The sequence below is a fragment of the Peromyscus eremicus genome, chromosome 5, assembly GCF_949786415.1.
Source record: "Peromyscus eremicus chromosome 5, PerEre_H2_v1, whole genome shotgun sequence".
In the NCBI taxonomy this organism is placed as follows: Eukaryota; Metazoa; Chordata; class Mammalia; order Rodentia; family Cricetidae; genus Peromyscus; species Peromyscus eremicus.
In genome coordinates this window covers 126,118,434-126,141,959 of record NC_081420.1, presented here as the reverse complement: position 1 = coordinate 126,141,959, position 23,526 = coordinate 126,118,434, and the positions used below count along the sequence as shown (strand labels likewise).

At 47.8% G+C, this 23,526-nt stretch overlaps 1 protein-coding gene across 5 annotated transcripts; it reads right to left on the bottom strand.

Moving 5' to 3' along the window:
- Positions 1-1,273: 1,273 nt before the first annotated feature.
- LOC131912004 (lysosomal alpha-mannosidase-like) lies at positions 1,274-22,950 on the bottom strand. 5 transcript variants are annotated; one of them, XM_059264476.1, is made up of 24 exons: positions 22,663-22,950; positions 21,609-21,711; positions 21,301-21,474; positions 20,629-20,822; positions 19,519-19,651; positions 19,134-19,288; positions 16,332-16,448; positions 13,188-13,273; positions 12,984-13,104; positions 12,837-12,915; positions 12,208-12,317; positions 11,858-11,965; positions 11,503-11,619; positions 10,637-10,822; positions 7,442-7,539; positions 7,227-7,344; positions 4,906-5,024; positions 4,722-4,823; positions 4,501-4,588; positions 4,316-4,396; positions 3,648-3,875; positions 3,235-3,390; positions 3,038-3,140; positions 1,274-2,659 (listed from the first exon to the last, which is right to left on the bottom strand). In XM_059264476.1, the coding sequence occupies exons 1-24, from the start codon at positions 22,933-22,935 to the stop codon at positions 2,532-2,534; spliced, it is 3,177 nt and encodes a 1,058-aa protein (XP_059120459.1). In that variant the 5' UTR covers positions 22,936-22,950; the 3' UTR covers positions 1,274-2,531. The 5 variants fall into 5 exon arrangements, with proteins under 5 accessions (XP_059120459.1, XP_059120460.1, XP_059120461.1 ...); XM_059264477.1 differs by having other exon boundaries at positions 13,188-13,270; XM_059264478.1 differs by having other exon boundaries at positions 19,143-19,288.
- Between the last annotated feature and the right edge of the window lie 576 nt (positions 22,951-23,526).

Genomic DNA, 23,526 nt, shown 5'->3' with positions numbered 1-23,526 from the left:
CCCGCTTGTTTCTTAAGACCGTTTGATTGGAAAGTCTTTTCCCAGCCTTTTATTTTTAGGTAGTGTCTATCTTTGAATTTGAGATGTGTTTCTTGTATGCAGCAGAAAGATGGGTCCTGCTTTCGTATCCATTCTGTAAGCCTATGTCTTTTTATAGGTGAGTTAAGTCCATTGATATTGAGGGATATTAATGTCCAGTGATTGTTCATTCCTGTTATTTTTTGGTGGTGATGTGTGTGTACTTTTCTTCGTTGGGGTTTACTGCTGTGGCTTTATCTATTGCCTGCGTTTTCGAGGGTGTATCTGACTTCCTTAGGTTGGAATTTTCCTTCTAGTGCTTTCTGTAGGGCTGGGTTTGTGGATAAATATTGTTTAAATCTGGCTTTGTCATGGAATGTCTTGTTCACTCCATCTATGTTGATTGAAAGTTTTGCTGGGTATATTAGTCTAGGCTGACATCCATGGTCTCTTAGTGTCTGCATTACATCTGTCCAGGACCTTCTGGCTTTCAAAGTCTCCATTGAGAAATCGGGTGTTATTCTGATAGGTTTGCCTTTATATGTCACTTGGCCTTTTTCCTTTGCTGCTCTTAATATTCTTTCTTTATTCTGTACATTTAATTGTCTAATTATTATGTGGCGAGGGGACTTTTTTTGGGGGTCTAGTCTGTTTGGTGTTCTATAGGCTTCCTGTATCTTCATAGGCATTTCCTTCTTTAAGTTGGGAAAGTTTTCTTCTATGATCTTGTTGAATATATTTTCTGTGCCCTTGAGTTGGTATTCTTCTCCTTCTTCTACCCCTATTATTCGTAGGTTTGGTCTTTTCATGGTGTCCCAAATTTCTTGGACATTTTGGTTCATGACTTTGTTGACTTTAGTGTTTTCTTTGACTGATGAATCTATTTCTTCTATTGTGTCTTCAACGCTAGAGATTCTCTCTTCCATCTCTTGCATTCTGTTGATTATACTTGCATCTGAAGTTCCCAATCGTTTTCTCAGAGAAAATAATTTTATGGTTGGGATCACAACATGAGGAACATGAGGAACTGCATTAAAGGGTTGCAACATTAAAAAAGTTGAAAATCACTGCTTTTTTCCACTGATTTTGTTTTTCAAGACAAGGTTTTTCTATGTAGCCCTGGCTGACCTAGAACTTGAGATATATATATATATATCTTCATTCATTCTGTAAGTTCTGTTCCTCTAGAGAATCCTAATACACTGATCTTACTCAACCTCCCTCATGCTAGAATTACAGGCTTGAACCACAACACCAAGTCTTTATTTTTATTTATATGTTTGTTTGTTTGTTTGTGAGAGGGTCTCACTAACCGTGACCTAGAACTAGAACCTCCTGCTTCAGTCTCCTAGGTACGGATTACACACCAGCTACAACATCTCTGTGCTAGTCCTCTGCATATATGTTACCGTGTTAGCTTGGTGTTTTGTGGGACCCCCCTAACAGTGGGAGTGGGGCTGTCTCTCACTCTTTCACCTGCCCTTGGGACCCTTTTCTTCCTACTGGGTTGCCTCACCCAGCCTTGATATGAAGGTTTGTGACTAGTCTTCTTGTAACTTGTTATGCCATATGGATATGCCTGGGAGGCCTGCTCTTTTCTGAAGGAAAATGGAGGAATGGATCTACAGGAGAAGGGATGGGGATGGCATTAATAGCAGGAGTAGAAGGAGGGGAAACTGTGGTTGGGATATATGGAAAATTTTTAACTAAAAAAGAAAATGCCTTTAAAAACTTTTTTCCCATTTCATGTGTGGGTGTGTGTACATGAGTAGGAGTGGAGATGAGCATGGACAGCAAAGGCCAGCAGCACTGGATCCCTCTGGCTGGTGTTACAGCTTGGTGAGCCACCTGATGTGGGTGCTGGAAGCTGACCTCAAATCCTCTGGAAGAACAGTCTGTGCTTTCAATCAGGACCATTTCTCCAGCCCCAACATCTACTTAACAGACAGCAGAACACACTAAAATCCCAGAGAGCACTAGGCTCTGCCTCAGAAGGATTAGCTAGGGGCCCCACAAGTTGAGAAGAGGAAGAATGTCACGGGGGAGGAATGATGTCTCCCCCTACCAGTGAGGAGTCTAAGACTGGGACCTGCTTCTGTCCCACCTCCTTCTCCAGAACCTCCCAGATTGCTTGCCTAGATCTGACCCAAAGGCCAGATTAGAAAGACCCAGGGTAGAGCTGGTTTTCTGATGCTGTGTCCTGCACAGGCCTATCCTCAGTGCTTGTTGAGACAGCTGTGTGGGGGCCTGTGTGGACAAAGGATCGAAGTGGGAGGAGAGGGAAAAAATGATGAGTGAGATGGGGAGAGAACATGTTGGTGTGGCGATTCCAGTGGGGAGGTAACCTCCAGACAGGGCCTGGGGTCAGGGCTGAGTGAGAGTCAGCTGATCTCCCTAGATCTGACACTCTAAGTCCCTCCTCAAAAATAATGCACAGTCGCTGGGTGACCTGAGTCTTAGTAGAAGCCTTTTAATGATGTCTGTGAGTGGTTACAGCAAGGGAAGGGGAGAGATCAGCCCCTCCTCCTGGCAGGCCTGAGTTCTTGCCATTGAACCCTGGCCACGAAGGTACGTATTTCCATAGGCTGCAGTGTGACTGAGGTAGGATCCAACTTGGAAGGAGCAGGGTAGTGGATGGGACCTGGTGATCAGCAGAAGAGAACTCAGGCCTGGACACAGCCATACACACCCACCTCTCAACTCTGCCCCAGGGCCTCACATCCAGACCTTTAAACCACTTCCCTATACCTGAACACCACCTCAAGATTCCCCAAATCCTCCAACTCCATAGTGTTCATATCCCAAAGGTGACAGACACCATCCTAGAATTAGACACTGATGGAGATCAACACATCCTTGGGTTAAAATTCCATACTCCAAACTCCAGGCGCATTGCTGGTTTGCTGAACTGCTCACTCTTAAGGCCCTGTCCTCAAGTTCTACATTGGCTCCTAGCCAACAATCCTCACACTCCATCCTCAGCTGCCAGCCCCAGGCAGGAATCCTGCCAGGTCTTCACCAGTATTTGTTATCCACTTCAGCCTGGAAGCCCTGGACAGGGGCTGGTTGGCTGCCAATGTGGTCTCCATCAGGTGGGTGATAGTGAAGGCCTGGAACAGGTTCTGCAGGGAATAGATGGGTCCAGGTGAGCCCCAAAGCCCAGTTTTTGCCTGTCTCTCTCTCATCCTGTCTCCTTCTCAGCTCAACCCTCCTCACCTGCAAGTTCAAGGTTACAGGGGAGCTCAGGTTGCCTCGTGAATCTTCTTTCACAGCGAACTGGTGCTCCAAGCGTAACAGCACCATCTTTGGTCCCCAGCGGGCCAGTGTAAGCAGATGTACCTGGGGAGGTAGGTCCTGGCGAAGTCCCGAGAACTGCAGAAAGAAGGGCTAAGTCTAAGGAGATTGGTCGGAGCCTGGCTGGCAATCAGCACTGACTTGCAGGAAACGAAGCTGAATGGGAAGGGGGCATTGATGAGGTTGAACTCAATACTGAAGCATATTGCTTACAACAGGGAGGAGCTCACTCCTAAGGGGTCAGACTTAAACTGAGGGTGAACTCAGTCCTCAAAAGAGGGGCTTAGAAGGCATCATTCGGGATCTGCCTTTCTGCTCTTCTCGCTGTCCCTCACCTGCATCCTTGGTGCTGCCCTGGAGTAATAGGGACTGCCATCACCCTGAGCCAGCACCACCTGAGGGGACAGGACCTCCTTCTCCACCAGCAGGCGGTGCCTTTCAGCTGCATCAGTAACAGAACTCAAAAGCACAAGGTGGCGCCCTCTCACAATTTTCCCGGTCCCTGAGTCCATGAGGGGCTCCAGGAGTCCACGCTCATCATCTACCAACAGCCTTCTGTGCACCTGCGAGGAGTGGCCAGGAAAGAGTGAGGAAATAGCAAGTGATCCCAGTTCAGAAACTGGGTACAGCCTTGCAGGAATTCCAACAGAAACTAAAGACCAAGATGGGAGTCTGCTGGTAGGGGACCCCAGCAGAAGTGAGGCCCAACTAACAAGAGTCCAGGACAAAGAAAGTAAGTGCTTAACAAGAGGATCATCACAGGACAAGTCAAGGCCTGAGCAGGGACTGGATAAGAGGAGGGAAAGTGGAACTTAGAAATACAATTCCAAAGCCAGGCACAGTGATGCAGGCCTGTCATCCCAGCGCAAGAAAGGGAGAAGTGGGAAGAGGATGGAACCAGGGCCACAGGCAGGACATGGGTACCAACAACAGCCTCCACGCTTGGCTGGGTCTGGGTGGGCCTCATGGGAGAGACCCAGATTGGATGGGGCTCCCCTCTCACCATGAGCTCCAGTGAGCCATCCTTCAGACTGCTGCCCCCCTGGGAGCGGTCGGTCACCACGGTCAGCTGCATGTGCCCATCCTAGGTGTAAGGGTGACTGAACATGTGGGTCCCTGGTGAGAGCCCACCCTGCCCCAGGTATCTGGGAGGTGCTTCCATGTCTGAGGCAGTGGCAGGATAGGTACCGAGATGTAGATTCGAGTGTTGACAGGATAGTAATTTCCAGCTACCGGTTCAGTCTGATTTAATCTCCAAGTGGGTCGATGATCACGTCTGGGAAGAGGTGTGATATGATCAGATTTGGAGTCCTGTTTCCTCTTCATCATCCCACCCTCATATCATCACCAAATCCCCATGGCCCTGAAATCCAACATACCACAGACTCTCCCATGATACCCTTCCCCACCTCCTCTTCAGGATTTCCCTGCCGTTGCTGTCCGTGTAGAACTGTCCATTTGTTTTCATCGGGGTATTAAAGCGGCTGATGACCTCCTTCCCCAAGTTATCTCTGTGCTCAATGGAAAAGGACCCTTGTGAGTCTCCTACACACCACTGTGTCTGCTCCCCACTCCAGAAAATATGCCACTTACCTCACTGGGATTGGTCCCACCGTCCACTCCAGCTCCAAGTGATGCTGTCCTGGGTACAGGCGAACCACTTGAGAACACCAGGCTGAAAAATTCTGGTGTACCTCCTGCACCAAGGCTGTCTACAGGCACATTGGAGGGCTGGTGTGAGCCACGTTCATATCGCTAAGAATCCCCAAAAGGGATATCCCACTAACATCCACCTCACAGACTAACTCAGTATGATGTTCTCACTGCTTCTTTGGTTTTATTGTGTGGAAGATACATGTGGAGATCAAAGCATAACTTAAAGGAACAGGTTCTCCCTTTCCACCATGTGGGTTTCAGGGACTGAACACAGGTAGGCTTGGTGGAAAGCACCTGTACCCTCCGAACCTTCTCACCAGCTCCACCCTCCCACCCCCACTCCCCACCTCTACCCCTTGCTGATAGAATCCAGAGACTGGCCATGGCCAGCTCACCTCTTTTTTTTCATTCTGACGCAGAGTCTCAAGTACTTCAGGCTAACCTCAAACTGTGCAGGAGTCAAAACTGAAAACTGGCCCTGAACTCCCGATCCTGCTGCCTCTGTCTCCCCAGTGCTGGCATTACAGGTGTGTGTTACCATGCCCAACAGGCCACACAGCCCTTGACGGAATCCACATATACTTGCTATCCACTATTGCCCCATCTTCCCTCCTTAGAACAGGATTCCAGCTTTGCATGTCTAGTCATCTTTGTGCTATCAGGACCTGTGTGGCCACAATCTGCCCCATGGAAAATGATCAAGGTAGTACGAACAGTGAATGACCCTTTCCCTCTCTCTGGCTCAAATACAGACGTGGTAGCCGGAGCCTGAGTGTCTGTTTGGACCAATAGGGGAAGTTGAACATTAAAGAAGTTTGAGGGACAAGAACCAGACAGAGAAATGTTGGCAAATGTGAGACCTCCACCTCCCTGGATGTCCAGCCAGACATTCTGTTAGAAGAATGTTTCTATTGTTGTTGTTGTTGTTTTGAGATAGGGCCTCACTATGCAGACGAGGCTGACCTCAAACTCACAGAGATCCACCTACCTCTCTGCCTCTCAGTGCTGGGATCAAAGGCATCCCAGCATGCCTTTGGCCCACCATGCATGGCCCAGAAGGAAAGAATCTTTTTTGTTTGTTTGTTTTTTGAGACAGGGTTTCCCTGTGTATTTCTTGCTATCCTTGGGCTCACTCTAGAGACCAGGCTGTCCTTGAATTTGGAGACCTGCCTGCCTCTGCCTCCCAAGTGCTGAGATTCAAGTTATGCACCATCACTGCCTGGCCTCTAAACCATATTTTAATATAGGTATGTAGAAATTTGCTTAAGGGGGAATCACATCAAATATGAGCCTCAGAAGCCTGTATCTACTCCTTTCTCTCCCCAGAAGGAAACATCAGAAAATCATTAAGGGCTACTTGAGACTCTCAAGAAAAATTAAGAGTGAATTATCAAATACATACCCAGATATAAATGTTTTTGTTGCAGCATATGCGCGCGCGAGCGTGTGTGTGTGTGTGTGTGTGTGTGTGTGTGTGTGTGTGTGTGTGGAGAGAGAGAGAGAGAAAGTCCCACTACATAGCCTAGGCTGGCCTTGAACCTGCGACCCTCCTGCCTCAGCCACCCCTGTGCTCTTATCACAGCCCCTCCCTGTCATGGTGGTATGGAGCTAGAACTCAGGCCTTTACTCATATGCAAGTGATCTAAACTACATTCCAAGACATAAACTCACTTTATAGACCTTGGTGAACTCTAAGCAATTATATGCTGCCACCCCCTTCATCTCCAATTTCCAAAGCGAGGAATGGATGTGAACATGCTGACAGAGATCTTTATAAAAGCAGGTTTTCTCCATCAGCAGTGAAGCCTGGGTCTTTACTCCATATGTAAAGGAGAAGTAAAGCCAGGCATGGTGACTCACTTCCACAATCCTAGCACGCCAGAGGCTGAGACAAGATCAAGAGCTTTGAGGCCAGGCTGGGCGACACAGGAAAACCTTTCTTGGGGAGCAGAGAGATGGTTCAGCAGGTACAGATGCTTGCTGCCAAGCTGATGAACCACATTCTATCCTAGGGACCCATGTGGTAGACTCCCACAAATTGTCCTCTAACACATGTGCACACAGAAACACACACACATACACACACACACACACACACACACACACACACACACACACAATAATAATAATATTTAAAATAATAAAATAAAGAAGATGAAATAGTTCCCACCAACACCCTACATGTGGCACATCCTGTTTCCACATTCCACATTCCCACCCCTACCCCTCAAACCCACTCATAGTTTCTGGCTACAGACCTTCACCTGATGGATCCGAGCCCAGCGGCTTACAAGCAGTGGTTTAGGATGGCTGGGTCTGAAGATGTAGGCACCAGAGGCCTGAGTGCTCTCCTCATCACCAGTGCTGGCTTTGTACCTGGGACCAGAGTAAATGAGCATCAGGGAGGGGCCTCAGCTCTCACCCGCCCCAGCTCTGTGCACCAACCAGCCCTGACATAGCAGCCCTTCCTCACCAAAAGAAGCCTTGGCTCACAGGGAGTGAGAGGTTCTGTTCCATGTTTTCAATCTTCATCAATAACCCCGTTTCAGAGTCAAATGTAGCCCGGATGTACTGGGTGGGGAAATGGAGCACACATGTGAACAAGGTTCTCCTCGGCAGCGAAAGCTCCAGCCCTCCCTGGAATCACTTCCTTCATCTCGCCCACTGTTGTGCCTGATCCAATAAGCAAACACTATTGTAACCACTGTGCCCGTCAACTTTAACCTCTGGCCACTTCTCTACACACCATGGTCCTCTAGGACTAACTCAGCCCTTTGCAGAGACCCTCAATTCTATACTGATCCAGTCTGTACACCCCACAGCAGCAGAGCCAACTATGGTAGCCTAAAGTGACCCCAGTCCTCACCTGCTCAAGAGCTTGACCAGTGTATCATCCGACCCATGAGCTGAATGCCAGAACCCATAAGGCTTTCAGTGACTCACAGAAATATTTTTATATTGTAATAGTGATCATAGCTCAGTTGGCAGAGTGCTTGCCCTCGGCACCATATAAATATGACATGTGGTACATGCCTATAATCCAGGACTCAGGAGGTGGAGGCGGAAGATTAGGAGTTCAATGTCATTTTGAGCTATGTATCAAGTTCAGGGTCAGTCAGGGCTCTATGAAACCCTGTCCCCAAAAATTGAAGAACATTTCCATTTCCTTTAAAATCTAAAGAAATGTTGAATAGTAACAATGAACATATCATAATGAGACTTGCATGGACATTACTTATCTTCACAGAAGTATCATCCTATAACTTTTTGTGTGGCATGTCTGCCTGTGTACATGTTTGTGTGTGTACATTCATGTGATGCATAGGAAGGCAAGGAGCTAAAGCTGGCTGGGTGTCAATGGTTCTCTACCATAATTTTTATGTTTTAATCTTTTTCAATGATCTATTTGTTTTTATTTTATGTGCACTGGTGTGAGGGTGTCAGATCCCCTGGAACTGGAATTACAGACAGTTGTGAGCTGCCAGGTGAGTGCTGGGAACTGAACCCAGGTCCTCTGGAAGAGCAGCTGGTGCTCTCGACCACTGAGCCATCTCTCCAGCCCCTTTTATTTTTATTGTTTGAACGAGGTTTTCACTATGTGCCTCTGGCTAGCCTCAACTCACTATGCAGACTAGGCTGTTCACCTTGTTTTTTGAGACAGAGTTTCTCACTAAACCTGGAGTTCACCAACTCAACAACACTGGCTGGCCAGCAAGCCCCACCAATGCTAACTGTGCCCACAAAGTGTCAGGACTACAGACACACCGCACCACACCAAGGTCCACACCATCCTGATACAACTTTTAGTATGTTTTATGAAAGACGGAGCCCAAGAAGCAAATATGCCAGGTCAGGGGACAATCTGCTTTTCTTTATTCCACTAACCTGTGTTTTAGGTTTTTGGGTTTTTTGGGGGGTTGGGTTGGTTTTTTTTTTTTGTTGTTGTTGTTTGGTTAGTCGGTTTTGGTTTTGGTTTTGAGACAGGGTTGCACGATGTGGCTCTGGCTGTCCTGGAACTCACTCTGTAGACCAGATTGACCTTGAACTCACAGAGATCCACCTGCCTCTGCCCCTCAAGTGCTAAGATTAAAGGCATTAACCACTACACCTGCCCAGGACAATTTTTTTTAAAGATTAATTATTATTTTAATTATGTATATAGGTGGGTATATGGACATGATTGCAGGTGCCTATGAGGCCAGAGGAATTGTGTCCCCCTAGACCTGAAGTTACAGTAATTATTATTATGATTATTTTTTTCAATAATGTGTATAGGTGGGTGTGTGGACATGGTTGCAGATGCCTACAAGGCCAGAGGCATTGTGTCCCCCTAGACCTGGACTTACAGGCAGTTGGTTATGAGCTGCTAGACTTGGGTACTGGGAACCAAACTTGGGTTCTCTGCAAGGACAGTACATGCTCTTAACCTGCTGAGCCATTTCTCCAGCTGTGCTGGGTGCTTTTGTGTCAACCTGACACAAAGCTAGGGTTATCTGAGAAGAGGGAACCTCAATTGAGAAAATACCTCTATAAGATATAACAGCAAGCCTGTAGAACATTTTCTAAATTAGTGAATGATGGGACAAGGCCCAGCCCGTGGTAAGTGGAGAAACTTCTGGGCTTGCGGTCCTGGATGCTATAAGAAAGCAGGCTGAGCAAGCCATGAAGAGCAAGCCAGTAAGCAGCACCCTCTATGGCCTCTGCATCAGCTCCTGCCTCCAGGTTCCTGCCCTGCTTGAGTTCCTGTCCTGACTTCCTTCAGTGATGGACTGTTATCTGGAAGTGTAAGCAAAATAAACCCTTTCCTCCCAACTGGATTTGGTCATGGTATTTCATCACAGCAGTAAAAATTCTAAGATACTAGCTCTTCATTTATAACTATTTCTGAGGTGCTGGGGATGGAGCCCAGGGCTTCACAGATGCTAGGCAAGTGTCTGTCACTGAGGTACAGTCTGAGCCTTCAGCTGTCTCCTTATCAAAGAAGCCTTCCTGAAGCATGATCCTAATTATAATAAAAACCTGGAGTCAGATATTGAGGGTGAAAGCTAAAATATCAGAGAAGCTGAGCAGCCAGCCACCACAAACTTCTTACCTCTGCAAATCCTCAGACTGAATGGGGGCAAGATGCTGTCTCCACCCACCTTATATTCCTGTCTCCACCCCTCTAGTGCTGGGATTAAAAACTTGTACCACCGATGTCTGGCTCTGTTTCTCTTTAGACTGATTCAACTTTGTGTAGGTCAGGGTGGCCTTGAACTCCTGGTCTTCTTGCTTCCTCCTCCAGAGTGCTGGGATAAGTGTGTGCCATTACCACCTGGTCTCTGTGGTTAACTAGTGGCTAGCTCCACCCTCTGATCTCCAGGCAAGCTTATTTGTCAGAACACAAACAAAATATCACACATCACCTTCCATGTCCCCTGAACACCTACCTGCCATGGGCCCTGACACAGCTATAGCAATCTCATGGTTACACTAGGTTTACACAACTGCTCCAGAAAGGAAAGTAAGGCTCAAAGGGCACTTTCCTCACTAAAGAACACACAATCAGGAGAGACGAGTGTAAACCAAAGACTGACCCAGAACCCAAGGACCCAGAATCCAAGCAGTTTTTATAACTCTTTAAATTTTTATCACAGAGGCAAGGAAGGACATTCAAATAGAGTCTCACCTCATTTTCAATGGCCAAGATATAGGACCTGGGTCTCCTGGGGCTGGCCTGAAGGCTCTGGGCCTGGGAGTTATGGACAGTCACCTTGACCACAGAGTAGATGCTGAAGCCCAGGGCAGGCACTGAGGCTGAGAACACCAGCTCCCATCGGTACTTCTTACTGTAGGAGCTGGGAAGCATCACCACCTTGAGTGAGAGAGGAAGCTAGTCAAGAGTCAAGAAGACACTTCTAAAGCCAGTCATGGGTACAAGCATCAACCTCGGAGGGTAAGGAATAGACAGAAGAAGAAACCTAGGTGTGACTGGGAGAGGAAGAAGAGCATTTGCCTAGCACATTCTATACCTAGTTCACTGCAGAAGAAATAGGAAGGAAAGGGAGAAGAGGAAGGAGGGAAGAGAGAAGGGGAGGAGGGTGGAGGTATATACAGAGAGAGACTAGGAGTCTGGGAGGAAATAGGAAGCAGAGAGAGACAGGAGGGGGCTGAGAGGTTCAGGAAAGGAGACCTCCTGGAGTGAAGAGGCTGTCCATAAACAGAAAATCTGCTGAGGAAACAGTGAGGTGACCAAAACCCTCAGTCCTAACATCTAAGAGCTTAAGGCAGGAAGATCACAAGTTGGAGGCTAGCCTGGGCTACACAGTGAACGCCTGTTGGAAGGAAGAAAGAGGAGGGGGTCAGAAAGGGAGGGCAAATTCCAAGGGGGACATTTAGAAGGGCTGTCACTTGTGGGAGGGAGTTGTTCATGATGTAGAGACACACAGAAGAGGAAGAAACTCACGGAGATATTACAAGATCTGGGGGAAATGCATTGGGAAAGCAGGGGGTGGGGGGTGTTAGGGTTGGGGGGCTCTCATTGTACAGGCTCACATTACTGGGCACAGTCTTTCCATTAGGGTCCTCCACAAAGAAGATGCCTTCACTGACTGGCAGTCGGACCATCTGATGCACCTTCCGGCCCAGGGGGTTGTAAACAGTTACCTGGAACTATGGCAGGAAGGGCAGAGTCACAACAGGACTCCAAACCCATCTAGTGGAGCATCTTCCCACACTGTCCTGGCCTTCCGGGACAAGCCATTTCCCTTGTGATGAACTATCCTGTCCCAGTTTCCCTGTACCCAAAATGGCCCTCCAAACATAACTTATGTAAGCGCTCCATCCCCTTCACTGCAGGCTTCACCTTCTGGAGCCCTCTCTGTCCCACCTGCCTCCCAGCTCTACTCACTTGGTCAGAGTTCTGGCTGACTGGGCAGATGCTGATGTTGAGCTCGCGGCAGAATGAGAAGTTCTGTTTGTAGAAGCTGAGCCGCGCCAGAGCGTTGCTCACCAAAACCTGGTGAGGATCACCAAAAGACCTGCATCCAAGGTCTGCACCCCAGGAAGCCTGGTCGTGCCCTTACCAAGACCCAGTCTCTCCTACCTAGACCCAGCCCCATTTCCTGTAAGCTCCACCCCTTCTCTCCCAAGCAGGGCCCCCTCCTCCTCCCAAAACCCCACCCCTAAGAGTACTCTGGGGCCCGCCCATCACCCAGGATCATGCCCTTCTTAGTTCCTTCGAGGTCCTGCCCCTCACACCTCACAGGGTCTCCAGCCTGCTGCCAGCTGCCTTGCATAGTCATTTACAACGTTCTGCCGTGCAGTACCAGTGACCGCATCGTGGTGCTGGAGCACAGCCATTGCCTCCTCTGCCAACAGAACATCAGTCGGATGCCATCTCCCACAGAACTCTGAGCCCCACAACCAAGTACACACACACAAAAGCTCGGGTGCAGGTTAACAGGGTTCTTAGGAGATTTAAGAATGGTCTGGAAGGCTGGAGCCATCGATGGCCCACTGGCTAAGAGCACTGACTGACCTTTCAAAGGACCGGGGTTTGGCTCCCAATATCATATGTGTCTATATGTCTATAACTTCAGCTCTAGGGAATGTGACACTCCTTTTGGCCTACAAAGTCACCAGATATGCATGTGGTACACTAATACACATGCAGGAAAAACACATAAAAATAAATTTAAAAGAAAGAATCTCGAAGTCTAGGGATGTAGCTCAGCGCTCGGTGAAACAGTGCTGTCTGGCATTCAAGAGGTCCAGGGTTCGATCCCCAGCACCACCAAAAGTAAAGTGCCCTAGGGATGGTTTTGGTTTCTAGCTTCAACCCTTCTCTCTCACCCCATTCAATTCCATGGTCCACAGATGACACTCACTAAGGGGTGCACTGTCTCCTGTGCCATAGGGTCCCACGTTGGCTGCGGGACCAGCCAGTGTCTCCAGCTGGTTGCACACCTGAGGAGAAAGGGCTATATTAGGCAGCAGCTTCTCTGGGCCTCCTGGATCCCCACATGCTCACTCACCTGAAGGAAGTTGTAGCTGAGGCGCTCATAGCGTTTGAGGGCCGGTCTGCTAGAAAAATAGCCGGTCCAGAACATGTGGGGGCCGTCAGCATAAGGAAAGAAGTCATCTTCCTTCACAGACCTGCACAAGGGCATTGAGAGCAATCACAGCCCACGGAGCACGCCAACCCCGCCCCAAGCTCCCCAGTCCCCTGCCCCAAATACCAGGTTAGATTGGCCTTGTTCAGCTCCCAGAGGTAACACGTAGGGGTGGAGTAGAGAACATGGACCTTGCTCCCCTCTGCCTGCTGCTGGGGAAAGGCATGTGTGGGCCTCAGGATCTGTACCTTCCCGGGCCCCACAGGCATCCAATAGGTTGAGTTCTCCACATTTTTTTGTTGTTTGCGGGGCGTTTACCCACAAACCCCACAGCTCCCCAGAGTTTTCTTGAGTGCAAGCAGCAGGAAATATTAGAAAGAAGGATTTAGATTGTGGAGATAAACAGATAGAAAATAAAGGATAGCCTTGAGAGGGCCTGGAACCTATTCCAAGGGACCCTGATTGTCTCTGCCCCAGGGTATTTATAGAGACACCAAGGGGCGGAGCAAAAGACCTCCCCCCAGCACAGCCAAGTGCAGACCATCTCAGACACCTGCACTCAGGCCCATGGTCCTAATCATCCTTCTCTATGCGGACCTGCTGGGTAAAGCCACGAGGAACCTGAAAATGGGCTCCCACAGTTATTGTTCTTTTTATTTCTCTATTTAATGTTTATATTTAATGTTTTGCCTGCATGAGTGTCCATGCACCACCTGCCTGCCTGGTGCCCTTGAAAGTCTGAAATTCCCTGGGGCTGGAATTGCAGATGGCTGTGAGCCACTATATGGGTCCTCTGGAAGGGCAGCCAATGCTCTTAGCCTCTGAGCCATCTCTCCAGCCCCTAAACACCCTTTCTGAGTACAAAACGGTAGTCAAATGTGGGCATATGTCTTGGCCAAGACCAAACACTGTCCGTCACTTTTAAAAGATTTCAGGGATAATCCTATAATTTTACACAATTTTTCTTTTCTTTTTTATTTGTTTTGTTTGAGGCAATCTCCCCATGTTATCCAGCTGCCCTGGCTGACCTAGAATTTTTGAGTTCAAGTGATCCTCCTGCCTGAGCCTCCCTGGTAGCTGGGACAACAAGCATGGGCAGCTGCACCTAGCTGGTTTACAAAACTTTTTAAATAATTCCAACAGGGAATTATTTAAAACAGGGAGAGGTTGGGTGTGTGCAGCTCAGTTGGTACGGTGCTTGCCTAGCTCCTACAAAGCCAAGTTTAACCCCCAGGACACCTATAACCCTAACCCTCCAGAGGGACAGGCCTAGCAAAAGTTCAAAGTCATTCTTAGCTACACAAGCAAGCAGAGGCAGCCTGGGCTGCAGGAGATCCTGTCTCAAAAACAACTAATTAATTGACTAATTAATTATGGAAAAATTAAGTATGCCATGATAGAGTAAAAATGATCTTTTTTTTTAGCACTGTCAGACTACCAAAAGACAGATCTACTTGTCTCTGCTCGCAAGTGCTAAGAAGAAAAGCATACACCACTATGCCTGACTATAAAATGATATATATTTTTTAATTTTAAGGAAATTGGAATTTCTATCAGCTGACCTTAAACTAGAGATTACCTGGGACACCCAGAATAATCACAAGGGTCTTTAAAATTGGAAGAGGGAGCTGGAGTGTGAAGCCCTTGCCAAGCATATATGAAACTCATACATGAATCCCAAAAGGAACAAGAAGAGGAGGAGGAGGAGGAGGAGGAGGAGGAGGAGGAGGAGGAGGAGGAGGAGGTGGGACTTTAACTCCAGCACTCAAGGGTACAGGCAGGTGGATCTCTGACTTCAAGACCAACCAGGGATATATAGTGAGATTCTTTCTGTCTCTTGACAAACAGAGAAGGAGAAGTGGTTCAGTGGTTAAGGCCACCAGCTGCTGTTCCAGAGAACCCAAATTCAATTCCCAACAGCACACGACAGGTTACAATTATCTGGAACTCCAGTTCAGGGAATCCAATGACCTCTTCTGGCCTCTGTACCAGACATGTACAAGGTACACAGATACATATGCACACAAAATACTCATACACATAAAATAACTAAACTTTCTTAAAAGAAGAAACAGGAGGAACAGGAAAAGGACCATGTAGAAGAGAAGCAGGCGGGGGTGGACAGGAAGAGGAGAAAAGAAAAACTAGGAACAGAGAAGCAGAAATAACGAGGTTGATCATGGTGGCGTGCACCTTTAATCCCAGCACTTGGGAGGTAGAGGCAGGAAGGTTATCCTCAGGTGTACAATGAGTTTGAGGCCCAACCTAATCCACAGGAAAGTTTGTCTCAAAAAACCTCAAGTGGCTGGGAAATGACTCAGCAGGTAAGAACGCCTGCATATAAGTGCGATGGCCTGAGTTCAATCTGCAGAACTCACAGACAAAACTAGGAACAGCCACCTATGAGCCTGGACTCCAGCACTAGAGGCGGCCCAGATACAAGTACAGTACAGGATGGCTGACTGCCAGCCTAGCTCCAGGTTCAGTTCCCAGGGGATGAGACAGACACCAATAAAGCAGGACACTAAACATCTTCCTCTGGCTTCCAAGAACAAACATGGTCATGTGCACCTGCACACACACAATTTTACAAAACTAAAACTAGGGGGCTGGAGAGATGGTCCAGTGGTTAAGAGCACTGACTGCTCTTCCAGAGGACCTGGGTTCAATTCCCAGCACCCACATGGCAGCTCACAACTATCTGTAACTCAAGTTCCAGTGGATCAGACTCCCTCACAAATACATGCAGGTCAAAAATCAATGCATGTACAAATTTTATAAAAAATTTTTTTAAAAAAGAAGAAAACTAAAGCTATGTTGGTCGTGGTAGTGCACGCCTTTAGTCCCAGCACTCAAGAGCCAGAGGCAGGCAGATAACTGTGAGTTTGAGGTCAGCGTCGTCTACAGAGTGAGTTCCAGTACAGCTAGGGCTACACTGGAAAACTTGTCTCAAAGAAAAAGGAAAACTAAAGCTAAAGCAACTTTCTCTATTTTAGTTTTGTGTATGATTTTGTTTTTGAAACAGGCTCTTTGTGTGTGTGTGTGTCTGTGTGTGTGTGTGTGTGTGTGTCTGTGTCTGTGTGTGTGTGTCTGTGTGTGTGTGTGTGTGTGTCCCAAGCTGGCCTCCAACTCTAAGCACTCCTCAGTGGCCCTAGTACTGGGGTGTACCACTATGCCTGGCTCTTTTTCCTTTATCACCTAACTATCTTGGGCATTTGATTGCAGTGAAAGAGCTGGAGAACACACACACTCACACAGAGGCACACTGACCTGCTTGTTGACCAGGCGGATAAGCTTGTCCATGTTCTTGAACCACATGTTGGCATTCTCATAATGGAAGTCTGAACCCATGGTCATCACAGTGTGGTTGGTTCGGTAATACTGTTGCTATAGGTGACAAAGCAATCCTCAGGCCAGGGTGTCCTGGACTGTCCCTATACCTAAGTGTCCAAAAGAACACCTGGGGGCCTAGGGGTGTAGTTGAGTGTGAAAGTACTAGCCTAGCATGCTCAAGACCCCAGGTTGGATCCCCAGTACCAAAACAAAACAAAACCCACACTCAAGAATACATGGGGACTATGGCATGTAGAAGCAGAGGGAAACACAAAAACAACCAGTGAGGGGCTGGGGATATGGCTCAGTCTGTAGAGTGTTGAATCTCCAGCACTGCAGAAATCAGACATGGTGGTGCACATCTATGTTCTCAGCACCCAGGAAATGGTGGCAGGAGGATCAGAAGCTCAAAGCCAGCCTCACCTACATAGCAAGTTCAAGGCCAGCTTGGGCTACAGGAGACTGTATCTGAAAATAACAACAAAAACAGCCAGTAGTTGTGAGGGACTCTAGGGTCCACTACTCAGATGAGGCAACAGGGCACTGAGCCATACTCTCTCATGCATCCTCCTCCTTCTCCTTCTTCTTCATATATTGAGAGCTGCTGGTAGCAAAAGACCATGGGGTTATACAGCAGGTGCCAACTTGTGTTCAGAAGGTCAACCTATCACAACCAATGGTTCTGTTGGAGGAAACCATCACATAAGGCATTATGGAGTTACTGCCTTTTGAGTGAATTGGCTGTCTCTTGTTGTAAACTTCTTGTGCAATAACAGCTCTGATTCTCCCCATTTACCGTGCATCTCCATGTAATGTGCACATGTAATCTCATGATTGCATCTCAATCTTATGGGCACACATAACTGTGGATAGTCTAGAAGATGGTTTCTTATTTAACTGTACAATTTTTATGATTAGAAACATACTAAATACGCTTCATAACTAGGTCTATTGTTTCATGTGGACTGTAGACACTTAGAGGTCTTGTTCTCCATCCTTAGCCATTGACAAGGCAAAGTTGGCCAAAGTGTCCTTTTAGAACTTTCACAGAGTGGAATTGCAGGTACCTGGCCTTGTTAGATCAAAACCCTTCAGAAGAACTGTAGTGAACCAGAAGTGATAGTGCAGGTGTCTGGTGTTGGTCTATCTTAGTCCTTCAGGAGATCAACATCACCGATGTTGCCCTAAGCTTCCTCCACCGGCACCTCCCCACTCTGATTCAAAAAGCAATTAACACTGTGTATTTATTTCTACACCAGTTTTTAATGCAAGATTTTAGGTTCAGTGAACTAATTATGTATAGGTCCTGAGATTCAGGTGACTAACAGAAAAAAGCTGTTAACTGACTAATCATGTCCAGATATTACTAATCACATAAAATAGTACACATATTCTTTGCCTTTTCCTTAAATCTCTTGTTGGTTTAATTTCTTCCCTTGTAACCCTTGTAGCTATCCCTTTAAGAGATAGCCAGAACTTTACAACCTCCAGCTGTTGTCAGTCACCGATTAAGCTCACCAAGTCTTTGCCAAGTGTGACTCTTATAGAATCCTTGTCCCTGAGAGTTTGCATTGTACTTTTTAATAACAAGTTGTTAATGAATGAGTATGTATGTATGTATGTATGTATGTATGCATGCTTGGGGAAGAACAAAGGAAGAAGAACTAAGATAGAACAATGAGAGAACAGCAGAAGAAGGGACAGAGAGGAGCTAAGAATGAGAACTGCAAAGAGGCTGTGTAGAGAGAATTGATTTACAGGAATAAAGTGAATGGACTAAAGAGCTCTGTGTGCTTAGATTCACTTGAGATCCCACAGATTAGCATCCTAGCTGCTTGTAGCATCTGTTATGGACCTAGTAGAAATCTCCACAAGGCAAGCACCCGTGGAGAATTCGTTATTCATGTTTATTTAAGGAGGGATGGGACACATGCTATGGTGTGCACTTTACAGCACCATTTTGGAGACTGAAGGACAATGTACAGGAGTCACTTCCCTCCTTCCACCAAGTGGGTTCTGGAAATGAACTCAGGGTGTCAAGCTTGGCAGCAAGCAACTTTATCCACTGAGCCATCTCACTGGTCCACTTCTTTGGTTCATTTACTTGTTTTGTTTGGAGACAGGGTCTCCCCATGTAGTCCTAAGCTGGCTTTGAGCTCACAGAGATCTGACTACCTTTGCCTACCCCCAGTACTGGGATTAAGGTGTGCACCACCACAGCTGGCCCACATCTGGTTTTCTTTTTTAAATAAGGTGTGTGTGTGTGTGTGTGTGTGTGTGTGTGTGTGTGTTTACACATGTTGGTGAAGGATGCATTTGCCTCCACACAGCTGCACAAATCAGGAGAGAGTGTCAGATGTCCCCCTACCCTTCTCCACCTACTCCTTTGAGGCAGAGTCTCTCCCTGAACCTGGAACTTGCATTTTCTTCGCTAGGTGAAATTCAGAAGCCCCAGTGAGCCTTCTGTCTCTACACCCCTTGGAGCTAGGGCTCCAAATAACTCCCATACAGGAATTTGCAGTCAGGATGACTAGCTTATAATGTGAGTGCTGGGATCTGAACTCTGGTCCTCATAATTGAGCAGCAAGTGAACTTAAGTGCAGAGCTATCTCTCCAGCTTCTTGTGTATCCTTCTAAGGAAGAATAAATCCCAAAGGGAAACCCCTTGAAGGCATTCCCCTGGACTTTGGGAAAGGTTAGGTGCCTGTGCCTGCATGCTATGGCCCATGGTCTAGATACCTGTGTTACCTGTAAAGAGGCCAGCTGCAGGAAGTCACTGACCAAAGCAACTGCATTGTACTCAGGACTTTCAGGATCCTCCATTATGGGACGGTCTTCACATAGCACATCCCAGCACAGGTTCTTCGGAGGGTCGTAATTATTGGGGAGCACACCTGTAAACCAAACTGGACTCAGCACTCAGACCTGCCCTGGGGTCAGAGCCTGCCATGTCCAACCCAGAATAGAGTTCTGAATTAGAAAGGGCTAGTACCAAAAGAACACACAGAGCCCAGCTCAAAAAATCATTAAAAACTCTAGGATAATTACAGCTTATCACAAAATCACACCTGGACCCTTCTAGCTTGACGTCTTGTGTGACTCCCCTACCCTCCCACATCCTCACCAGTAAAGAGGTCAGCAATTGGGGGCTTCAAGCTGGCACTGGCCCTCCACACCTCCTCCATCTTCAGTTTCTCCTTCCGAAGAAATTTATCTTGATAGTCAATGCGCCCAAGGAAGAAGCCATCAAAACCCATCTGGAGTGCAGAACAGGGATGGAGTGAATGAGTGCAGTCCTTCTTGCCCAGTTGGGAAAGAGCACAGAGGAAGTGCTCAACTAAAACTAGGTTTTGCCGGGGCTGGAAAGATGACTTAGTGGTTAAGAGTTCTATCTGCTCTTCCAGAAGACCAGGGTTCAATACCACAGCATCTATATGGCGGCTCACAACCATCCATTACTCTAGTTCCAGGAGATCCTACAACCCTCTAATGCTCCTCTATAGGCACTGCACACACATGGTGCACAGACATGCATGCAGGCAAAACACTCATATATATATATTAAATTATACATGGCACGTCAAAACACCCATATATGTGTGTGTGTGTGTGTGTGTGTGTGTATAAAATTATACATGGCATGTCAAAATACCTATATATTAAATAATAAAACTAAAAAATAAATTAATAAAGCTAGATTTTCTTTGAGACAGGGTCTCAGTCTGAGGCCATGCTGACCTCAGGCTCACAGTCCTCCTGTACCAGCCCCCCAAGTGCTGACATTGCAGGCATGGGTCCCACAAAGCCTGGATGTGTTCTTCTAAGCTTGAGAAGGGTCAGCAAAGAAGAGGTAGCTTTAAAACCAAACCCTCTTCCACCTCCCTGGTTATGTCAAGGCACAAAGGAGGCTTTTCCACTCTGCAGTCTGAGGTGAGAATAGGTCAGCACAGACATGAAGCTGGTTTTAAAGCAGGGTGGTGACACTGGTCACTGTTCAGTGGTGGCCTCAACCCTAGCAGGCTCAAGGGAAGGGACCAAACCAGCTGGAGAGAGGCAAAGCAGTCACAGACCACTCAACTCACAGGAGTCAAATTCACCCACGAGGTGGGGTCTCAGCAAGCCAGGTGGGGTCTAGTCCCCGAAATTGCTAGAGAAGGGCAGGGCTTGAGGAGCTAATTGAACAGTTGAAGTTAAGCTAAGGGGCAGGTCCAAAAGAAAATAGGGTGGCTGGCACCTGGGCAAACAGAGAGGCCTGTTCTCGAGAGTGGCCGAAAGGGTCAATATGCCAGGCTACACGTGGACGGCCATTGCTACCGAACGTGTCTTGCAGGAAGCGTAGCCCAAGTGTCATCTGGTCCACAATAGCACCATAGTGGGTGGCTCCCTCATCATTCATCACCCAGCCACCATTGACAAACTCCAGACGCCCTGTGCAAGGAATGCAAGGGGGGAAGGGTATCTGTTAGGAACAGGGCCATCATGGGCAAGTCTAGGAAAACAGACAACACTGTTACTGAAGCTGGAGAGGAGGGGAGTTTCCAAGCCAGTCTGCTTAGATCTGCATGACTGGCTTCCTGGGAAGCCACTGTAGATGGGGCCTTGTGAGATACAGGTCTCCACATGAAGAGAGATTCTAAGCAGGTAGAACTATAGGTACAGTGTGAACACACTATGATATGACAAAAATCCCAGAGATGCTTGGTTGCCCAGGCCTTTCATTCCAGCATTAGGGAAGCAGGAGAATTTCCACAGTTCAAGGCCAGCCTGATGTACACATCAAGTTCCAGGCCAGGAAGGGCTATGTAATAAGACACTGTCCCAATAAATAATAGTAGTAAATAAATAAATAATCTCAGAGATCAAGCTGGACTGAGCTTCCTCCTTTCATTTCTTGAGGTATGCTCACCCTGGCGCACCAGTTTCCGTACGATATCCTGTTTTGCATTTGTCTGCTGCTTCCACCAACGGGAAAAGAAAGCCATCTCCACGTAGATGAAGCGTCGGGTGGGATCCTCCAGTAGAGAGGGGATTACTGAGTCTAGGATGTTCTGAACAGATGCGTGCTGAATATCATTTAGGACTGTGGACATGAAGGTCAGGCAGTGAGAGACCACTAGAAGACATACCTTGATACAAGAGTCCAGAACTCATTGTTCTCACCCCAATGTCCAGGTCCCTGAAAAACTGAGAAGGGGCCCCCGACTCTGTACTCACTGCCATAATAGTACTGGTCCACTGTCTTCAGCCAGCCTACATCATCATGTGTATGAGGCAACAGGTGCACGTTGAGCATGCCTGGCTTCACTGTGGGACATGTCTGCACAGAGACCCCAGAACATACACATTCCCTGTCAGTATCCGAGAGCTGAGAAGCCAGCAGGTTGGGGGCTCTAAGGTAGAATCTTTGCCTAGCATGTTCAAGACAGTAGTCTTGACGGCCACCATTACAAAACAGACAGGGAGGTGGTAAAAGCACAGGTCTTGAGTCTGGAGTGACAGAGAGAGAGGTCAAAGAGCATAATCTGTCCCAGGCTGCCTCAGGTAGGACACACAGAGTATTGTGCTCATAGACACAATTCCCACTTTGCACAAACCCCATAGAGCAGATTTCATAAAGTAACAACTTTAGTAGTAGCTGAGGTGAGCTAAGCATTCCAGACATCAGGCAACCAGCCTGAGATGTGGGGCAATATTAGCTCTAGTTGACAGACTGGCACACCACACCGAGGCATGGTGTAGAGAGGTGACTTGAACCCGGAGCCAGGAAGCTGAGAGGCCAAACTGGGACTCCAGGCAACCTGAAGGGAGATGAAGCTGGGGATGAGCGGCCCCGCTCACATAACTCTAGAAAGGGAAGAGGGGAAGCGCTTCCAGGTGATATAGTAGGATTTGCAAGGCAGGCTTTCCAGCAGAGCTGCCCCAAGCCGGCTTTGGGGAATGTACTGTCACCAAAAAGCGAGTCCATGCAAGTGGAACCATAGCAAGCACAACCTGTGCACAGCTTAGAGCCCTGTCTCAAGTGACTGCTCATCCGTCGCCACATTAATCACATTTAAGTGCATGCAAAGTCCTAGCACGCCAGCTGGAGTCACAGGAAGTGGATACAATCACATGCAGCCCTGTTCTCAGACGCACGCCAGACCTTTCCAGAGACCCAATGCACGCACTTAGACCATCAGATCAGCAGCAGTCACCATAGATCTGTGCTACCCACACCTCTGCTTCAACTCTAGCCCAAGGACATTTCCGCCCTCAGGCCCCACTTCACCTTGTAGCCTGCGGCCCAAGAGCCAGGTGTGGCCAATAACAACCAAAAGAGAAAGGAAACAGGCAGGCCAGGCGAACCGAGGGTGCAGGAGCCCATCCAGAGCCACCCAGCACTCCCGCCACCAGCACAGACACCAGAGGCCAGCCTTGGTACGCCCATAGTTCCGGCGGCCACTTCCGCGGGCTTCCCTAGCCTAGCTAAGTACCTGCGAACGCTCCGCCCCCAGAACCCGAGCCAGCCAATCAGCGCGGAAGGGGGCAGGGCCTCGGCCATCTACAAACAGAGGCTGTGGAGTTTTGTACTGAGGAATTGGAGCACAGGGAAGGACTGGGTCTGAATCCCACACCCATTCCACTTAGGGCTCTTTTGGCTGAAGACTTTAGCTGTAAGGCTTTGATAATGAGTGTGAGCAAAGGATTCAACTTTTCCAGTAGACAGCAGTGTTTCCTAAGGAGTGGAAAGCGTAGATGGGATTCTAGGATATCACACTCTCTTTAGGGCTGGGTCCTGTAAGGGCCTAGCTTGACTAGAAGCTGGAGTAGAAAACAGTTCTGGTTTGCCGTGTGGGGATTGGGACTTTAACAAACTGCCAGAGATGAGGCACGTAGCCGGGTCTGGACAGAAGCTGATCCTCTTATGAGCTGAAAGGGCCTTGTAGGGGAGGAAGAACCCTGAATCTTCCATACCCTTCCCAACCCCAACCAGTCTATTCACTAATCTGTTGCTCTAATAAGAAAACCCAGGACCAGAGTTTGGTGTGTGGGTGTATAGGTGTAATCTCAGCATGCTGAAGGCTGGGGCACGAATATCGCCATCCTAGGATATATGATTGATTACCAGGCCTGCTAGAGCTTTATAGGAATA